This window comes from Abramis brama, assembly GCF_963993115.1.
Source record: "Abramis brama genome assembly, chromosome: 7".
NCBI lineage: Eukaryota > Metazoa > Chordata > Actinopteri > Cypriniformes > Leuciscidae > Abramis > Abramis brama.
The window spans coordinates 8,480,710-8,496,690 of record NC_139969.1 but is presented as its reverse complement, the minus strand read 5'-3'; the positions used below and the strand labels follow the sequence as shown (position 1 = coordinate 8,496,690).

Genomic DNA, 15,981 nt, shown 5'->3' with positions numbered 1-15,981 from the left:
GTGGAATACTGTTCATGAAGCTTGAATGTTTTCGTGTCCATTCAATGTAATTGCACGGAAAACAGCAACCATTTCTCCATTTGTGTTTCACATAAGAAAAAGTCAGGTTTGGGGCGACATGAATGGTGAGTAAACGATAAAAGACTTCATTTTCGGGCAAACTATTTCTTCGATGTGAGGAGCAGTATTTCTTATTTCAAGAGTCTACTCAGCATCTCTCTGTTTGGCTTCATGCTTTGCAAAGGGAAACTATAACTATTTCCTCTTAAACTGTTATTAGTCCTGTCTCGATCACCTGTTAGTGCGCTTGTTTTGATCCAGTCTAATTGGAGTTAATTGGCATAATTGGAGCTTCAGTGCGATGCTTGTTTCCAGCTGAACTGAGTCGTTGAGAAGCAGTTCAAACACGATCTGCAGCGGAGTGTCTTGTAATCGCTCCTCTTGTGACACTAGGAGTCGGAGCAAACAAACAAAAAGATCATAACACGGAATCAGACACCTGCCGAGTTTTCCTCCTTCTTCCGTGTGCACGAGAGCAGAACGGCGAGGTAAATAAAACTGATTAACATGCGGCTCTAATGGCCGCTGCTGTGTGTGTGTGTGTGTGTGTGTGTGTGTGTGTGAGACAGTTAAACGGTGCTCTTGACAGATAGATACTTAAGAGCCATGCTCTCCTCCGTTGTTATCGCTTTTGGAGACCGTAATGAGTCTTTTGCTGTTAATGGGCCCTTCCCATGCGGAGGGGTCTCGGAGGTAAGCAGTAATTGTGTACCTGTACTTCTTGTACCTGATGGAAATGCCAAATGGGAGAAGAACGAGATGAAAAACAGGAGAAGGAATGCAGATGCTGCATGCTCAGGCCTGGGGAGGTTAGGAGACTATAGGGGCCCTATCTTGCACCCAGCGCAATTGACTTTGTACGCTGACGCATGTATCATTCCTATTTTGCACCCGCGCAAAGCGCGCTTTTCCCTCCACAGAAGCACGTCGCTAAACTAGGGAATGAACTTGCGCTCCCTGGGCGGTTCAGCGCAAAAAAGGAGGCGTGTTCCGGCGCAAACGTTCCTTCATGCTATTTTGCAGGTTTAGAAAACAATTGCGCCACTAACCAGGAAAAAATAGTTTAAAGTCAGTGGCGCGTTGCGCATGTTATTCATATGCTATTTTAAGGGCGCATGCTTGGCCATAATGAATGTAGCGTGTGCACAACGCGCATACACTTTGATTCTCTCATCTACACAGAAGCAGCAGTTTTCATTTTTGCAAATCATACATTATTATGATAGATAGATAGATAGATAGATAGATAGATAGATAGACAATTTATTATAAAAGCATACATCTAGCTTACACATTTACCCAAATTATCATACACCTTTTTAACCGAAGTTAATTTGGGTGGGTTTCTCCATCCCCAACGTCCCTGACGAGAGCATTGCTCTCCTTGGCTGTGAACCGCTCCTGGCGCGCGCCTGGCAAAACCGCCGTTATAATAGGAATCCGCTTTAGAGCAAAGCGCGTCTGCTCTTAAAGGGAATGTGAGATGACGCTCTGATTGGTTTATTTCACGTTACGCCCAAACCACACCTATGAATAATGAAGCTACTTCAGACCAACCCATTTTAGATTTGCGCCTGGCGCAAGAGTTATTTATTCCGCTGGGAAAATAGCAACAGCGCCAAGACCCGCCCACAAAGTTACTTGCGCTTTGCGCTTTGACACTTGCGTTTCAGATCGTTAAAATAGGGCCCTAGGTGTTTAAAATTAATTAAAGCTTAATCAGGATTTAATTTCATCCTTGAAAGCTGGGTGAAAGAGGCTTTCAAAAGAGCTGGTTTGAAAAAGCACAGTTCAGTGGTTTAGTAGGACAGCTCTGGATCTCAACTGGATTCCACAGAAACGTTGGGGAAAACAGTACGATTTTGATAAAGAGGGTCCGTTCACATTTTGTAGAACAAAGAGTAAATTAATCTTAAATGTGAGGTATGTAAACAAATATGTATAAATATATGTATATACATATTAGGGGTGTAATGATATGCAAACATGATGGTTCGGTACAGCAGGGGGAGAAAACTAAACACAAAATTGCTTCTTTTTTCTTTTTCTATTTTTAATTAAACTCTTATTTTTTTTAATCTATCTTAGCTAATGCTGTAAACTATAGGGAGCCCTTAATTAGACTTTACTATAATATTAAAGGTTACAATTAACAGCAGAGCCCAAATTATTAAATTCAGTTGATATTTATTTTTAAATATAATAATCAACACTCAAATAAAAAAACATGTATTGTAAATTGCACATTAGGCAGGATTTGCATTAACGTCTAAATCTAATTATAAAAGTTAATTTTCTGCTCCGGTTCATTTTTGAAATGTAATCATTTACAAATACATTGTCTGTCATAACTTGTTTTCATGACAAATTTATTTAAACATACATTAAATAATAAGACATTACTAACAGGTTAAGGCTAATATAGTGCATATACAAAATGCTTCTCTCTAGAGTTCTCTCTAACCTGCTGTCGACAACAAATGCCTGAGGTAAATGTAATGATACGTGAGATATTATTCTCAAGCTGTTTTATTGATATCTTTGAAACACTGGTTGAGAGATGTAAACAAACATACAGAGTAATTGTTTCTTCTTCTTTTGCACTTTTTACTGATAGCAAACAGCATTGCACTGCTGCGCTCCCCCTTCTGGATTTGAGTGTGGATCGCCTGTGACTGAATGTATTTGTTGTGCAACTGCATGCACCGAGCCGTGACGTCCGTACCGTACGGTTCGGGACTAATACATGTACCGTTACACCCCTAATATATATATATATATATATATATATATATATATATATATATATATATATATATATATATATATATATATATATATATATATATATATGCCTAATTTGCATAAACATCTTTTAAAAATACAATGTAATATTGTCTGTTAAATTGTCATATCATATAATTCATGAATATTTAAAAATGTTATGCCTAATTTTCATATTATATAAAACCTAAATGAAGCTACAATGCAAAAAAAAATAAAAAAAATATTGTATTAATTTTATTATCAATAAGCAGGGTACAATTCTCACTATTAACTAACCAGTCGTATTAACTATGACTTGTTCCTCAATGAACTCCTAATTACTGCTTATTAATAGTTATTAAGGTAGTTGTCACGTTTAGGTATTGGATAGGATAAAGGGATGTAGAATATGGTCATGCAGAATAAGGCATTAAAATGTGCTTTATAAGTACTAATAAACTGCCTATATCCTAGTAATATGCATGCTAATAAGCAACTAGTTAATCGTGAGAATTGGACCCTAAACTAAAGTGTTACCCCATAATCTAATAATTACTTTCATATTTACAGGGACTTTCCGCAGTATTTAGCTGATATACTCCTCTAGAAAAAATAAATCTAAACATAAATAAAAGGTAACAATGCCACATCGAAAAATAGAAAACTGTTGATGTTTTCTTAAGAATTTGACAGCTAATTTAAATCAATAATTAGTATCTTAAAAAAAAAATGTAGTATTAATTATGTTGCATCAACAAGAAAATAAAAACAGACTAATATATTCCCACTGATCGATTGAGATGAAAAATGTCACGGCGGTGGTAGCGGCTAATGTGGGTATTTCAGTGTATCAGGTCAAGCGCTGAACTGGGCTCTTTATTCACCCGGAGGCGCCTTGTGTTTCTCGATGGGTTCAGTGGATTGGAGAAGAAAACACCCATTGAGTGTTTGGCATTTACAAACTGCATTTGGCGCTATTGGTCTGGGCACATATGGCAGGACAGGGGGGTGGGAGTAGGAGCTGACCTTTCAGATGCATAGACGGTGTAGTTATTGCACATTATATAGTCTGTAGGTTGCTATTTGTCAACTTTTTTGAAAGCTTGTGTGCAACACAAAAGCACAACGTACGTGTTTCGACAGCTAGAGTGAAGAACACGTCCTCATAGTGTCCACAAAACTCGCAAATGGCTGCTGGGAACATCGGTGAAGACTTCAGGTGCCTGGGTGCCATCTTATCTTACAGTCTTTCCTTTCATCTTAATATTGCAGTTCATGTGTATTTGGAGTCAGTGTCAATTAGAAATAATTGCTAAGGACATATGACAGCCTAATCAATGTGTATCAATGTATGTAGAGCCTCTAATTTCCTGCAAGGAGAGATAAACAAATGAATTAACCGAGTTGTAAAGGTGTTTTTTTTTATTTATTTATTTTTTTTTTTTATGTATGTTACACTGGGGGGATTGTTACTGCAGTTATTGATTTTTTAAAATCTATAAATCATGGCTGTTTACATCTAGTCTGATGACATCTACATCTAGTCCCCTCCAAATTGTTCTGATCTGAATGAGACTGGTTGAAGATCTTTGATTTTATATATATATATATATATATATATATATATATATATATATATATATATATATATATATATATATATATATATATATAATATATTCAGTGTGTGTGTGTGTGTGTGTGTTTGTGTAATTATTTAATGATTTATGTTGAACACTACATCATCATTAATTTTGTAATATTTTTTGAGACTGGTTGAAGATCTTTGATTTTATATATATATATATATATATATATATATATATATATATATATTCAGTGTGTGTGTGTGTTTGTGTAATTATTTAATGATTTATGTTGAACGCTACATCATTCATTTTGTAATATTTTTTGAATTAAATGTTTTAATAATTAAGATAAATAATAATAATAATACAAAATAAAAATATCTTCTCTATTTCTCTCATACTTTTGTATCCCACTCTATATTATCATGTAATATATCTATTTTATTTTAGTCCAAAGCTACAGATACAAAAATAAACAAACAAATACATAAAATATGATATAAACCATCTACTTCTGGTGTAGGAATAGAGGGACAGAAAGATAAAACACATACTTAATATTCAACAATATTAGGGATCTGACTGTACTGACGCTGTTGTAACTGAGCTGGACGATGACATCATTTTTTGCAGAACTATTTTATAGATGAAATGAACTTATTTAATAATTGATGATCTTTACAACAGAACTGAATCAACTCTAAACTGACTTCAGCTGAACAATAGCCGAAAAGCATAATTTTACTTTTATCACTGTAAATCTGCTTTGAATCTGTATTGTATAAAGCGCTATATAAATAAATGTGACTTGACTTGGGCAAAGAGTACAGAATATAAAACCAGTGACTGCCAGCCCTGCGGCTCTAGAGTGTTAATAAACTCCCGGACTGGCATCTGGTCTGTGTGTCTGGTGAATCCCTCATCAATATAGCTGTGAATTTAAAAGTGTATTCTGTCCCTGACTCGACACAAAACTGGATGAAGGACACACTGTTCTAGATTAAAAATGGTAATTCTGTAGATAAATTGTCTATGCACCCTCATTTCTCTCAAAACAATGCAAATGAATGGTAACCAGTGGCTGCCAAGCTTGAATAATAACAAGAAAGCTCCATAGAAGTATAGTCCAATGTGAGCTGTACACTACAGTACAGCCAAATGTGATTAAACCTTCAAAATATCAGGAAAATAATTTAGATTTGGAAGAAATCAATGGAAGAACAAAACAGTAAACTTGGTTAAGGTTTTTATCTGACAAAATTATTTGACAAACAAGACAAACTACAGCTAGAGTTATTTTTTCACTATGCAAAAAAATAAAAATAAAATAAAAATGCATAGAAAAACAAAAAGCTCACAGGACAAAGCATACCGTGACTACACCATCGTTATTATTGTTTCATTGGTTCTCTCTTGTTTTTGCATGTACTGTATGATCATAATTTATTTTTATGACTGCATGGCCAAAAATTATGTCCGCACAATTTGGCATGTTTCATTGCGAAAAAAAAAAAAAAAAAATTGACTCCAAGCACAACTACGCAATATGCTTACACAATCTTTAAAAAATAATAATATTTGAATTACGGGTGAAGATGTACATTTTCCTTGGCCACAACTGTATATTCCAAAGCTTCTGAAGCTATACAATATTTAAGGCTGTTTTCCATCATTCATTGAAATTGCAAACGTCCATTTAGAGAAGCGAGCACGTCTGTAAATCTCTCCAGCACTCAGGACATTTGATAACGTTTGTGCTGAAAGAGCGTAGGAGTGTTTGTTGTTTTCAAGCACTTGCCATTTGGAGACTTAAAGCTGCTTTCCATCCTCCTGGACTGTAGGTTGTGTCGTTATTTATTTCAAAATAATGTCTTTTTCTCTGCTTTAGGAAACAGGATTGTCAGCAGACATTTCGTGTGATGGCTTGTTCCTTCCAACTTTATAAGCAATTCCATTTCCTACACTTTTGTTCATAACTGCTGTACTTTATCCCCATGATACACCAAACAGGAAGCCGAAGGCTATCAGCAATGTTTAATCTTCTTTATTTTATTTATTCATTGTTGTCTTTTGGCACTCCCAACATTTGTATAAATCCATCTGCCATGTGGTGGATTCTGGGAATGGTTGAACATAAGTAAGTGTGTGTGTGTGTGTGTGTGTGTGTGTGTGTGTGTGTGTGTGTGTGTGTGTGTGTGTGTGTGTGTGTGTGTGTGTGTGTGTGTGTGTGTACCTACTTACTTGAGGACAAATTTGAGCTAGACCTGACAAAAACTCCAAAAACCTCTTTTTGGGGACTTCTTTATCATAATAACTAATAGGCTACAGCTTTTTCTGTTAGGGTTAGGTTATAGTATTTGTAGCTAGCTGCTTATGAAAACAACAGAAGTCTATGCGTGTCTCTGCATTATGTATATGTATTTGCGTGTATGTATATATATATATATGCATGCATGACACTGAAAACAGGAGTAATGGCTGATGAAAATTCAGCTTTGCATTTCAGAAATAAATTATTTTAAATTATATTAAAATAGAAAACATTTTTAAAAACATAAAATTTTACATTGTAATAATATTTCACAATATTACAGTCCCCCCCTTGTATTTTTCATCAAATAAATGCAGGCTTGATGAGCACAAAGGCTTCTTTCAAAAACATTAAAAATAGTAATGTTTCCATTTATATATATATATATATATATATATATATATATATATATATATATATATATATATATATAAAATGCTCTCTTAATCTCTTTCATTCAAAGCACAAACCACAGTCACCCCATCAAGGCCAAGCGCATAGACCAGTGGTTACGAAACCAATTACCAGCAAATACACAGTTCCCACAAGCCACAACAATAAACTCAGCAGAAGAACAGAACATAAACCAGCTGGAGAAGAATAGTTGTTTGAATCCATCCATATGAAAGAGAGACAATCGCTCACTATCGCACAGAAGATCAATAAATCTTCTCATCAAGCTCAGCATAAATGAATTTGGAAAGTTTCTCAGTGTCGTAATTGCTGTAAGACTCACTTTATTCAATAGTAACAGCAGTGCAGCCATAAACTAAAACAGATCTTCTATATTGGATTTGCATCAACTAACCACAGCAGACATGCTGTAAACATCATCACCAAATGGAGAACGAACCACTTACACTGTGTTTTTTTTTTTTTTTGGTTAATATTCTTTATTAGATTTATGTTTATAGAATATGATATTGTGTTGGCAGAGGGCAAGAAGGGAAAATAATCAGTGTGCTTGAGGAATGAGAGAGATGGAGACAGTGAGAGAGAAAAGCATGGGGTGAGTTGTATTCAGCTGTCACTCAGGCGGGTTTTATGGGTCTAGTACATACTATCAGTGTCTGGATGACAGTCACACCCTATTAATCTCTTCAAGACACTCTCACTCGTTCTCTCACAGGCTGTGTGTGTGTGTGTGTGTGTGTGTGTGTGTGTGTGTGTGTGTGTGTGTGTGTGTGTGTTTGTGTGTGTGTGTGTGTGTTTGTGTGTGTCTTTGTTTTCATATGTAACGCCTACTTTTCACGCCAAATCAGTTCCTGAAGGATAAAATGAAGACTTGAGGTCTGTTTAGTCTCATGGTCCTGTTTTATTTAGAAGCAGATAAATTTACAATAATGATAAACTATTCATATTTTTCAATGTAAATGCCAGTGCGACTCACACTTGCGACTTAAAAGAGATGCGTGTGAATTGTGAAATGTATTTAGGAGCACGCATGTGAATAAAAAAATCCCTGTGGGTCATCAGTGTTATGAAATGTAAGGTCATAAAAAAAGTCGTAAATGGTATAACAAATATTAATTATTTTAAGAGGTCTTATATTTGGGTATGGAAAAACAGGAAACGGGATACAGCCTAATGTGATTATTAAATGTCAAAAGTGCATGACTTAATTAGAGAGGCCATATTATGCCCTTTTCCAGCCTTGATTTTGTTTTTGGCCTCTACTAGATTTTTATTCTTGAATGTTCAAAAAGCATTATTTTGTCACATAATTTACATTGTTGCAGCACCTCTCTTCCCAGTCTGTCAGTAACACTCTGTTTAGTTCCTGTCTCTATGAAGCCCCTCCTTCCGGAAAGCTTTCAGAGCAGTTCACAATCATTGAATACTGCACATTTATGCCAATAGATATAGGCCTATACACTACATAATTATTAAATATAATTTTAAGCAGAAATATTTAAAAACTTAGTGTACTTTTTCTAATTTGATCATTTAAATAATTTTGCTTTTAAATTCCTCTGTCTCAAAGACCTGAATTTTGTTGCTCAATCCCTCAGTGAAAGAGCAGAGAGCTGTATAGTTTTCTTGGTGTAGAAACTATTGTTTAGAATTCATCTGCGGCGTCTCTCTCTCTTGTCTTTCTTGCTTTGTTTCTCACGTTCGTGTGTTTTGCAGGGAGTGTGACTGTGATTAATGTTGAAGTAGTCATCCTGTTGAGGACCAGATGCAGGAAAGAAGAAGAGAGGAGACATGTGGATGGTGTGAGATGAGTAGAAGGGGGAAGAGGGGGATGATGAGAGAGAGCAGTCACAAATCTTTGTCAGGATTGAGGATTCTTGCCAGCTGTGAGGCAGAAACCGCAGGAAAACCTCTGTGTTTTGGCAGGCACACGATACACAAACACACATTCGTCCAGTGTTGTGTAATAAATATTCAGACTTTGAGCAGTATTAGATCAGACATTTACTCACAAGTTGCCCTGAAGCAAAGCAATGGCTAAATGAATGAACACCAACCAGAGAATTGTGCCGTCAGAAAGGGTGATTTTAATCCAGTCAAATTGTTCCTGACCAGGTTCTTTAATGCAAAATACATTTATTTATTTGATAGAATACATATTTATAATTTATATTTTATAATCTTACAATTTATATTTATTTTACTAATGTCATATTATGTTGTATTATTAGTATCATCATTACTGTCATTTATAATTGTTATAGTATTTGTTATATTTATATTTTTGTGAATGTTATATTTGTATACATTATACTATACTTTATATTATTATTATTTTATTTTTTTTAAATGTGGCAGTGCAGTGGATGTACAGGAAAAAATAGCAAGAAGAGACAGCAGCTCTGTGTGTGTGCTTGTGGATTTATAAGGAAGGGGATTGGAGCTTCTGCTGTGCTTTAGATAAGAAAATTTAAAATTGATCACAAAGTTCTCTCTCTCACACACAGTGAGGGCTGGACATCTCAGTTTTGCTACACAATGTGTGGAGTGGTAATAACTGCTTTTTTGTGTGTGTGTGTGTGTGAGAGAGAGAGTGTGAGTGTGTGTGTTGTTTAGAAGGTGGATCCTCTCTCAACATGGGGATACAAAAACTGCAGAAAAGCAATTTCACCTCTCAGCCTTACCACAGCTGTGTGTGTGTGTGAGAGAGAGTGAGCGAGAGAGAGAGAGAGTGAGCGAGAGAGAGAGAGAGAGAGAGAGAGAGAGAGAGAGAGAGAGCACACAGCCAGTAATTACTAATGTGGAGCAAAGATGGGCCAACAGAGCATGAGCGAGAGAGAGAGAGAGAGAGAGAGAGAGAGAGAGAGAGAGAGACTCAAAGGCCGTGATTCAGAGCAGGGTGACACTTTGCTTGAGTCACCATTTTAAAAAGCATCAGATGGAAGTCTGGATGATGTGTAGAGACAGACTGAGACAAGATGACTGCTAGACAAGATGTTATTTGAATACCCTGTGTGCATGTGTGTTTAAGGGTGCCTTATTTGCTATACAGTATACTGTACATGAGACATGTCCCCACCACTTTTGGCCAGGATTGATCTTGTCCCCACCATTTTTTTAAACATCTCGCAGCGCGCCTGTGCCTAATACAGTGCAAACATCTCCAGATGACTAGTAGAGTATTCATTTAGTTTGTTTGTGTTAAATAAGAGGTGATCCAGTGCTGGAATGCGTTGTTTTTGAAATCATGTCGATTGCTTGATGCCAATGTTGTGGCTCGTGCAAAGTCTTCACAGAGTCCTCACAGAGTCTTCACCTCTCTTCTATCTATCGCTGTTGCGGAGACTCTATTTGTTGCGGTGAAATCACAAAACAAAATGCACACAAACATGTCCATGCTCTCGATATACATTAACTGATAAACTACAACCCAGAACCTCTGGCACTCTTAACAAAAGTTCCACCACCAGTCCAGTAGGACACACAAACATTGAAAAAAGTAATAGAAAATGGTTTACCTGTTTTTGATGTGTGTATTTGTGTGTGACCATCCATAAATATGTGCATGTGTGTCGTTTAGCTGATGCGGGTGTGTATCTGTGTGTGTAGTCGCTTGTTTGACGTCCGTATGCTCACTGCAGTCTATTCACCCATGAAAACAGGCTGTGTGTGTGTGATGGTACAACAGCTGAGCGTACAGTTGTATCGCATTGACAAAGCAACGGAGAACAGGAAGAAATGAGGGAGGGAGAGCGAGAGGAATGAAATGGGCAGTGGGTTAATTTGGAGGCTGTGCATGTTCACTCAGGTGTGTCTTCCTTACAGACGGAGAGGCGAGAAACACACTGTAGCCAATCAGAACGCTTGAACTGAGAAATGGGCTTCCATTGCAAAGGGCACATTCTCACGAAGCTATTAAACAAGTCCAATCACCCTCTCGTCTGACTCTTTCATCATACTGTGTGTGTGTGTGTGTGTGTGTGTGCTCCATTTCTGAAAGTGGCAGATCAATTCACTAGCTAAGTCCACACAGCAGGGAAGATGGCTGTTTGGAATGATTTTTTTTATTCACTTGGATTTTCTTCTCTCTCTCTCTCTCTTTTGCAGCTCCGTCCATTGTTCCCATAATGCATCAGGTCAGTTCTACGATGAAAAGCATCACGTTGTCATGGCCACAGCCTGAACAGCCCAATGGAATTATTCTCGATTACGAGCTGCGCTACTATGAGAAGGTAAGGTGTTTGTGTGTGTACATGTGTGTATGTTTATGCGTGTGTGTGTGTGTGTGTGTGCGTGTGTGCACATGTGAGTGTGTGTGTGGACTGGTAAACCCTACATTATGGGGACAAAATGTACCCACAAAGATGCCAATATCCGATATCCTTGTCCTTGTGGACATTTTTAGTGCCCATGAGGAAAACAGCTTATAAATCATACTAAGTGATGTTTTTTGAAAATGTAAAAATGCAGAAAGTTTTCTGTGACGGGTAGGTTTAGGTTTAGGGGACAGAATATACAGTTTGTACAGTATACAAATCATTGTCTATGGAAAGTCCCCATAAAACATGAAAAGACAACACGTGTGTGTGTGTGTGTGTGTGTGTGTGTGTGTGTGTGTGTGTGTGTGTGTGCGTGCTGCATTTGAGGTAAACTGCTCTTTTGTCTGGATTCTTCCTGGAGAATTATGGGTGTTCTTCACATGTCGCATTCATTTTAACACTTTTAATGCAGGACTGCAATTGCTTCAAATGAAAGAAAGACACTCAAAGGTCTATTTCATTTTAGATTTGATTTGTTTCAATGAACTAATTAAAACAGTGGCTGTGATGTTGGCAACTAGGATATGTTCTGTCATTTGTTTGTCCTGGAACGACATTTCTGTTTAATAAACAGTGCTAATCGAACTGCAAACCCTAACTATAACCATTTAAAGTCCCCCTGTATTCAGTCATTTTATCCCTTAAAACTCATCTTTGATCACCAAAATGACATATTGAAACGTTTTGTCCTTGAAAAAAAAAAAAATGTCTTCACGCCTTAAAATAGCTTGAATGTAACTCTACACTCTTGCCTCATTTTTTATATGCGGTTCTATGAATATGTAATCTCAGAGATCCACTCGTTGACGTGATTGGTTTCATGGTAGTTTGTGACGTCAGAAACACCAGCGATTTCAAACCGCGTTTTTGAGACTGTCTTTGGTTCACTGCAGTTTTAAAGAGAAAATACTCAAAAATGGTGTTGACTTATGAATTTACACATGGCTTGTCTGAAAGCATATTAAAAACACCACATAGACATATAAACAACATTAAAAGCTTGATTTTCACCACAGGGGTCTTTATGAATTTGATGCTTTTATCCAAATGTTCCATTTTAGCTATGTTCTACTAAACTACAGGAACCTACTCCTCAAATCATAGAGAAATGATTGGTTGATAATGTTGTTCAACCCTAAAATCTGATGGTTACAGCCATAAATTTATTAAAAAAGAAATTATTTTAATGACACATTCATGATGGATAATCTCCTGCCAAAAAGTCCCGCCATGCTTTTTTTATTTTTTATTGAATATTGAATATTGTTTGTCTGAAATGTGACATTACAAAAGTAAAATGGAGTGTGAAAGTTTTTATTTTTTTTTCAGACAGTGTATTGAAGGGTCGTCTCAGTGACCCCTTTGTAATGTCATTATGAGGAAGTGAGGTACAGTGGGTTGCTAGGAGACAGCATTGGCGGGCGGGTTCAGCAGTTTCTCGGGCCGGTCTCTGCAGAGAGATGCTGAAACACAGACCCTCTCACACCAATTACACCTAATGATTCCAGAGCCTCCTGTGCTGACACACACACACACACACACACACACACACTCTACAGCGTGTCACCCCTTTTAGAGACATCATGGCAGAGCATGATGGACACGCAAAATCACACGCATATACACGCTCTCGCCAGAAGTTATGCCTATATTCTTTGTCTGATGTTTCTTTGAAATGTTTTATATATCCATCCAGATGGCTGGCATCATGCACTCAGCCAAGGTCTGATATAAACACTTTCACTCACTACATTTTCCAGCTCTCCATACATTTACAGACAGATTGACATATTCAAGGCTGTCCATATTTAATGAAGAACTACAGTAATATTGGTCACACTGTAGATTATGGTACAATTCTCACTATTACCTAACTATTAACTACGACTCTTGCCTCAATAAACTCCTAGTTCCTGCTTATTAATAGTTATTAAGGTAGTTGTCACGTTTAGGTATTGGATAGGATTAAGGGATGTAGAATATGGTCATGCAGAATAAGGCATTAATAAGTGATTTATAAGTACTAATAAACAGCTAATATCCTAGTAATATGCATGATAATAAGCAACTAGTTAATAGTGAGAATTTGACCCTAAACTAAAGTGTTACTGAAATATTCTACATGTCACTTTCATACAAAAACATTTTGATTACTTTTTTTTTTTTAAATACACAGCTATTTCTAAAATTTCAGCTTTTCTGTGGTGCATTAGGCAAGTGTCTGTAAGAATATTTTTTTAATGTAAAATGTTACTAATTATTAATATGTTGAGGTTTTTTTAGATTGTAATGGGATAGTTTGACAAATTAATCGTATTGAACAGCCATAACAGTACTCATTACTTATGTCCAGAACATAAAACATAAGTTACCTTCTGCTGTTGTACATGGATCTCTGGGCATTAGTTTAATCTAGCTGTCAAATGCATAGACGGATTGTTTGATTCGTGTAGTGAGTTCGAGGTGTTTTTCATATGGGTGCTTTTTTTACTTTAAAATCGAATTGTTTAACTTTTTTTTAGTTAATTAGTTGCATCAACACAGGTGTAGTATCATGAATTATGAATAAAATCATCAATACACAATATATTGCCCAGCCTCAACATCAAGTATCAACCAAATAAAAAAGCACAATTATGTTGGGGGTGTTCACACTTGGCAGGTTTGGTTTAATTAAAATGAACCCTGGTGTGATTGCTCTGTTAGTGCGGTTTATTTGAATAAGTGTGACATCAGAACCCTGGAGATGGGTCTTGGTCCACTTCCAAACGAACTCTGATGCGGTTCGAATGAAATATAAACGCAACATGAACCAAAACGGGACATGATGTCACAAGATGTGACCCTAAATAGGACAAAATGCTCACACACATACAGTTTTTTTTCTCGTCATAGTCGCGATGTTGCCCATCACAGTTCGGTACCGGCATCAGAACCACGTGTCCTCGCAGCAGATCTGCGTTTGTGTGTGTGACAGAGGGATTCCTGATGATGTTTTGACTCCTTTACACACAAAAAACATCATATGTAGGCTACGCACACACAACGAGCACATTTATCCCAGCACACAGCATTGTTTTGGATGTTCGGTAAGTTCCGTCGTGAAATATACGTAATAAAAGCCGACCAATCAGGTTGTGAATGTATCCCTATACTTTTAGGTTCGGTGGTAAAATGATATGCGATACGATAATGCTTAAAGTGTGTAAAATAAACAAATTATCTTTAAATTACATACTTGTTTCACATTCTTTTTGTGACAAGAAAACATCCCTACAACTTCTGAAAGTGAACATCAGTGTTTTACTGTAGCATAAGAAGTGTTATTTTAACATCAGTGTAAACCACGGGGTTTAGGGTTTCAGGTAGGCCTACATTAGGTTTATTTAACAACAGAAACTGAATAATCAAAACACTGCTTAGTTTTCACTGTATGAATTAAATATATACTGATTCTTATTAAAGCAACAAAATTTATTCAGCCGAGAGCAGTGGGTGATTTTCTCTTTGTCTTTTGTTCATGACCCCAGTTATTGCAAGCCTTTGCGATATGCATATCGCGATATATACATTTGCGATATTTCGATAATTTCGATAATTTCAATATATTGTGCAGCCCTAGTCCGGACCAAACAAACCAAGCAAACCGAACTATGAGTGTGAACACACCCTTTAACAAACCATTATCTGACAATAATTTCCTGTTTAAATTGACCATTGTTAATTGAAAGTATATTTTGTAAGTTGTTACACCCAGCCCTGATTAGTAGAAACCACAATTTGTGAACACATGCTCAGACTTTCTCTTTTTCATGTAGTGACTGAAGTCTACAAACACTGAACTGCACATTTCTCTGAAGGACAAATCTTTAACTATTGTCATTTCTGCAGTGATGTTTGGCAAGATAAATGAGCTACGTTATGAAAATTGGTTTAATCAAAAGCTTGGGGATAATAATGTCTATATCCGGGATTATTCTTTCCTCTCGACAATAGTTTACTCAAATGCAAATAGCACAAGTGCAGCACTTATTTCCTTATAAATATGCATGCCGTGTAATTATATGCTGATTTATAAAACAGGCGAGAAGGAGGAAGGTACTTCAGAATCAGACACCGCACAGAAAATATCATTAATGCGTCTTTCTTTTAGGCATGAAAACATGAGCGATGTGGAAAGTGTGTTTCGGTGCTTCAACCTCATCTGCTTTTTGAGACCTTATAATTACAGACTTGTTCATGTTTTAGAAATATATTGGCAATATTGTTTTGATAACAGGTTTTTAAAAGGTTGTTTACATGGTTCTGATTAGGAGAGGGTGTAAAGAAGCAGACTGATGGCACAGAAGTGTTCAGACAGCTGTCACGAGGTCTGCTGTGTTTATGAGCTTGTATTGGATTGCTGGATTGCAGGCCACGCCCCTTCTGCCACTCAGTGAACCAATCAGAGACAGAGGGAAGGGCAACTGTAATGTATGTACTTTTTCCATATATCCATTTTCCATTGGTAACTATCAGTGTA

General features: G+C 36.6%; 1 protein-coding gene across 1 annotated transcript in view; it reads left to right on the top strand.

Annotated features, from left to right (window-relative positions):
• The window catches only part of ephb1 (EPH receptor B1), a 240,319-nt gene that overhangs the window by 166,415 nt on the left and 57,923 nt on the right, over nt 1-15,981 (top strand). The window contains exon 6 of the mRNA XM_084119768.1: nt 11,248-11,372. Coding sequence (XP_083975894.1) covers nt 11,248-11,372 — 125 coding nt within the window. The remainder of the gene's footprint in view (nt 1-11,247; nt 11,373-15,981) is intronic.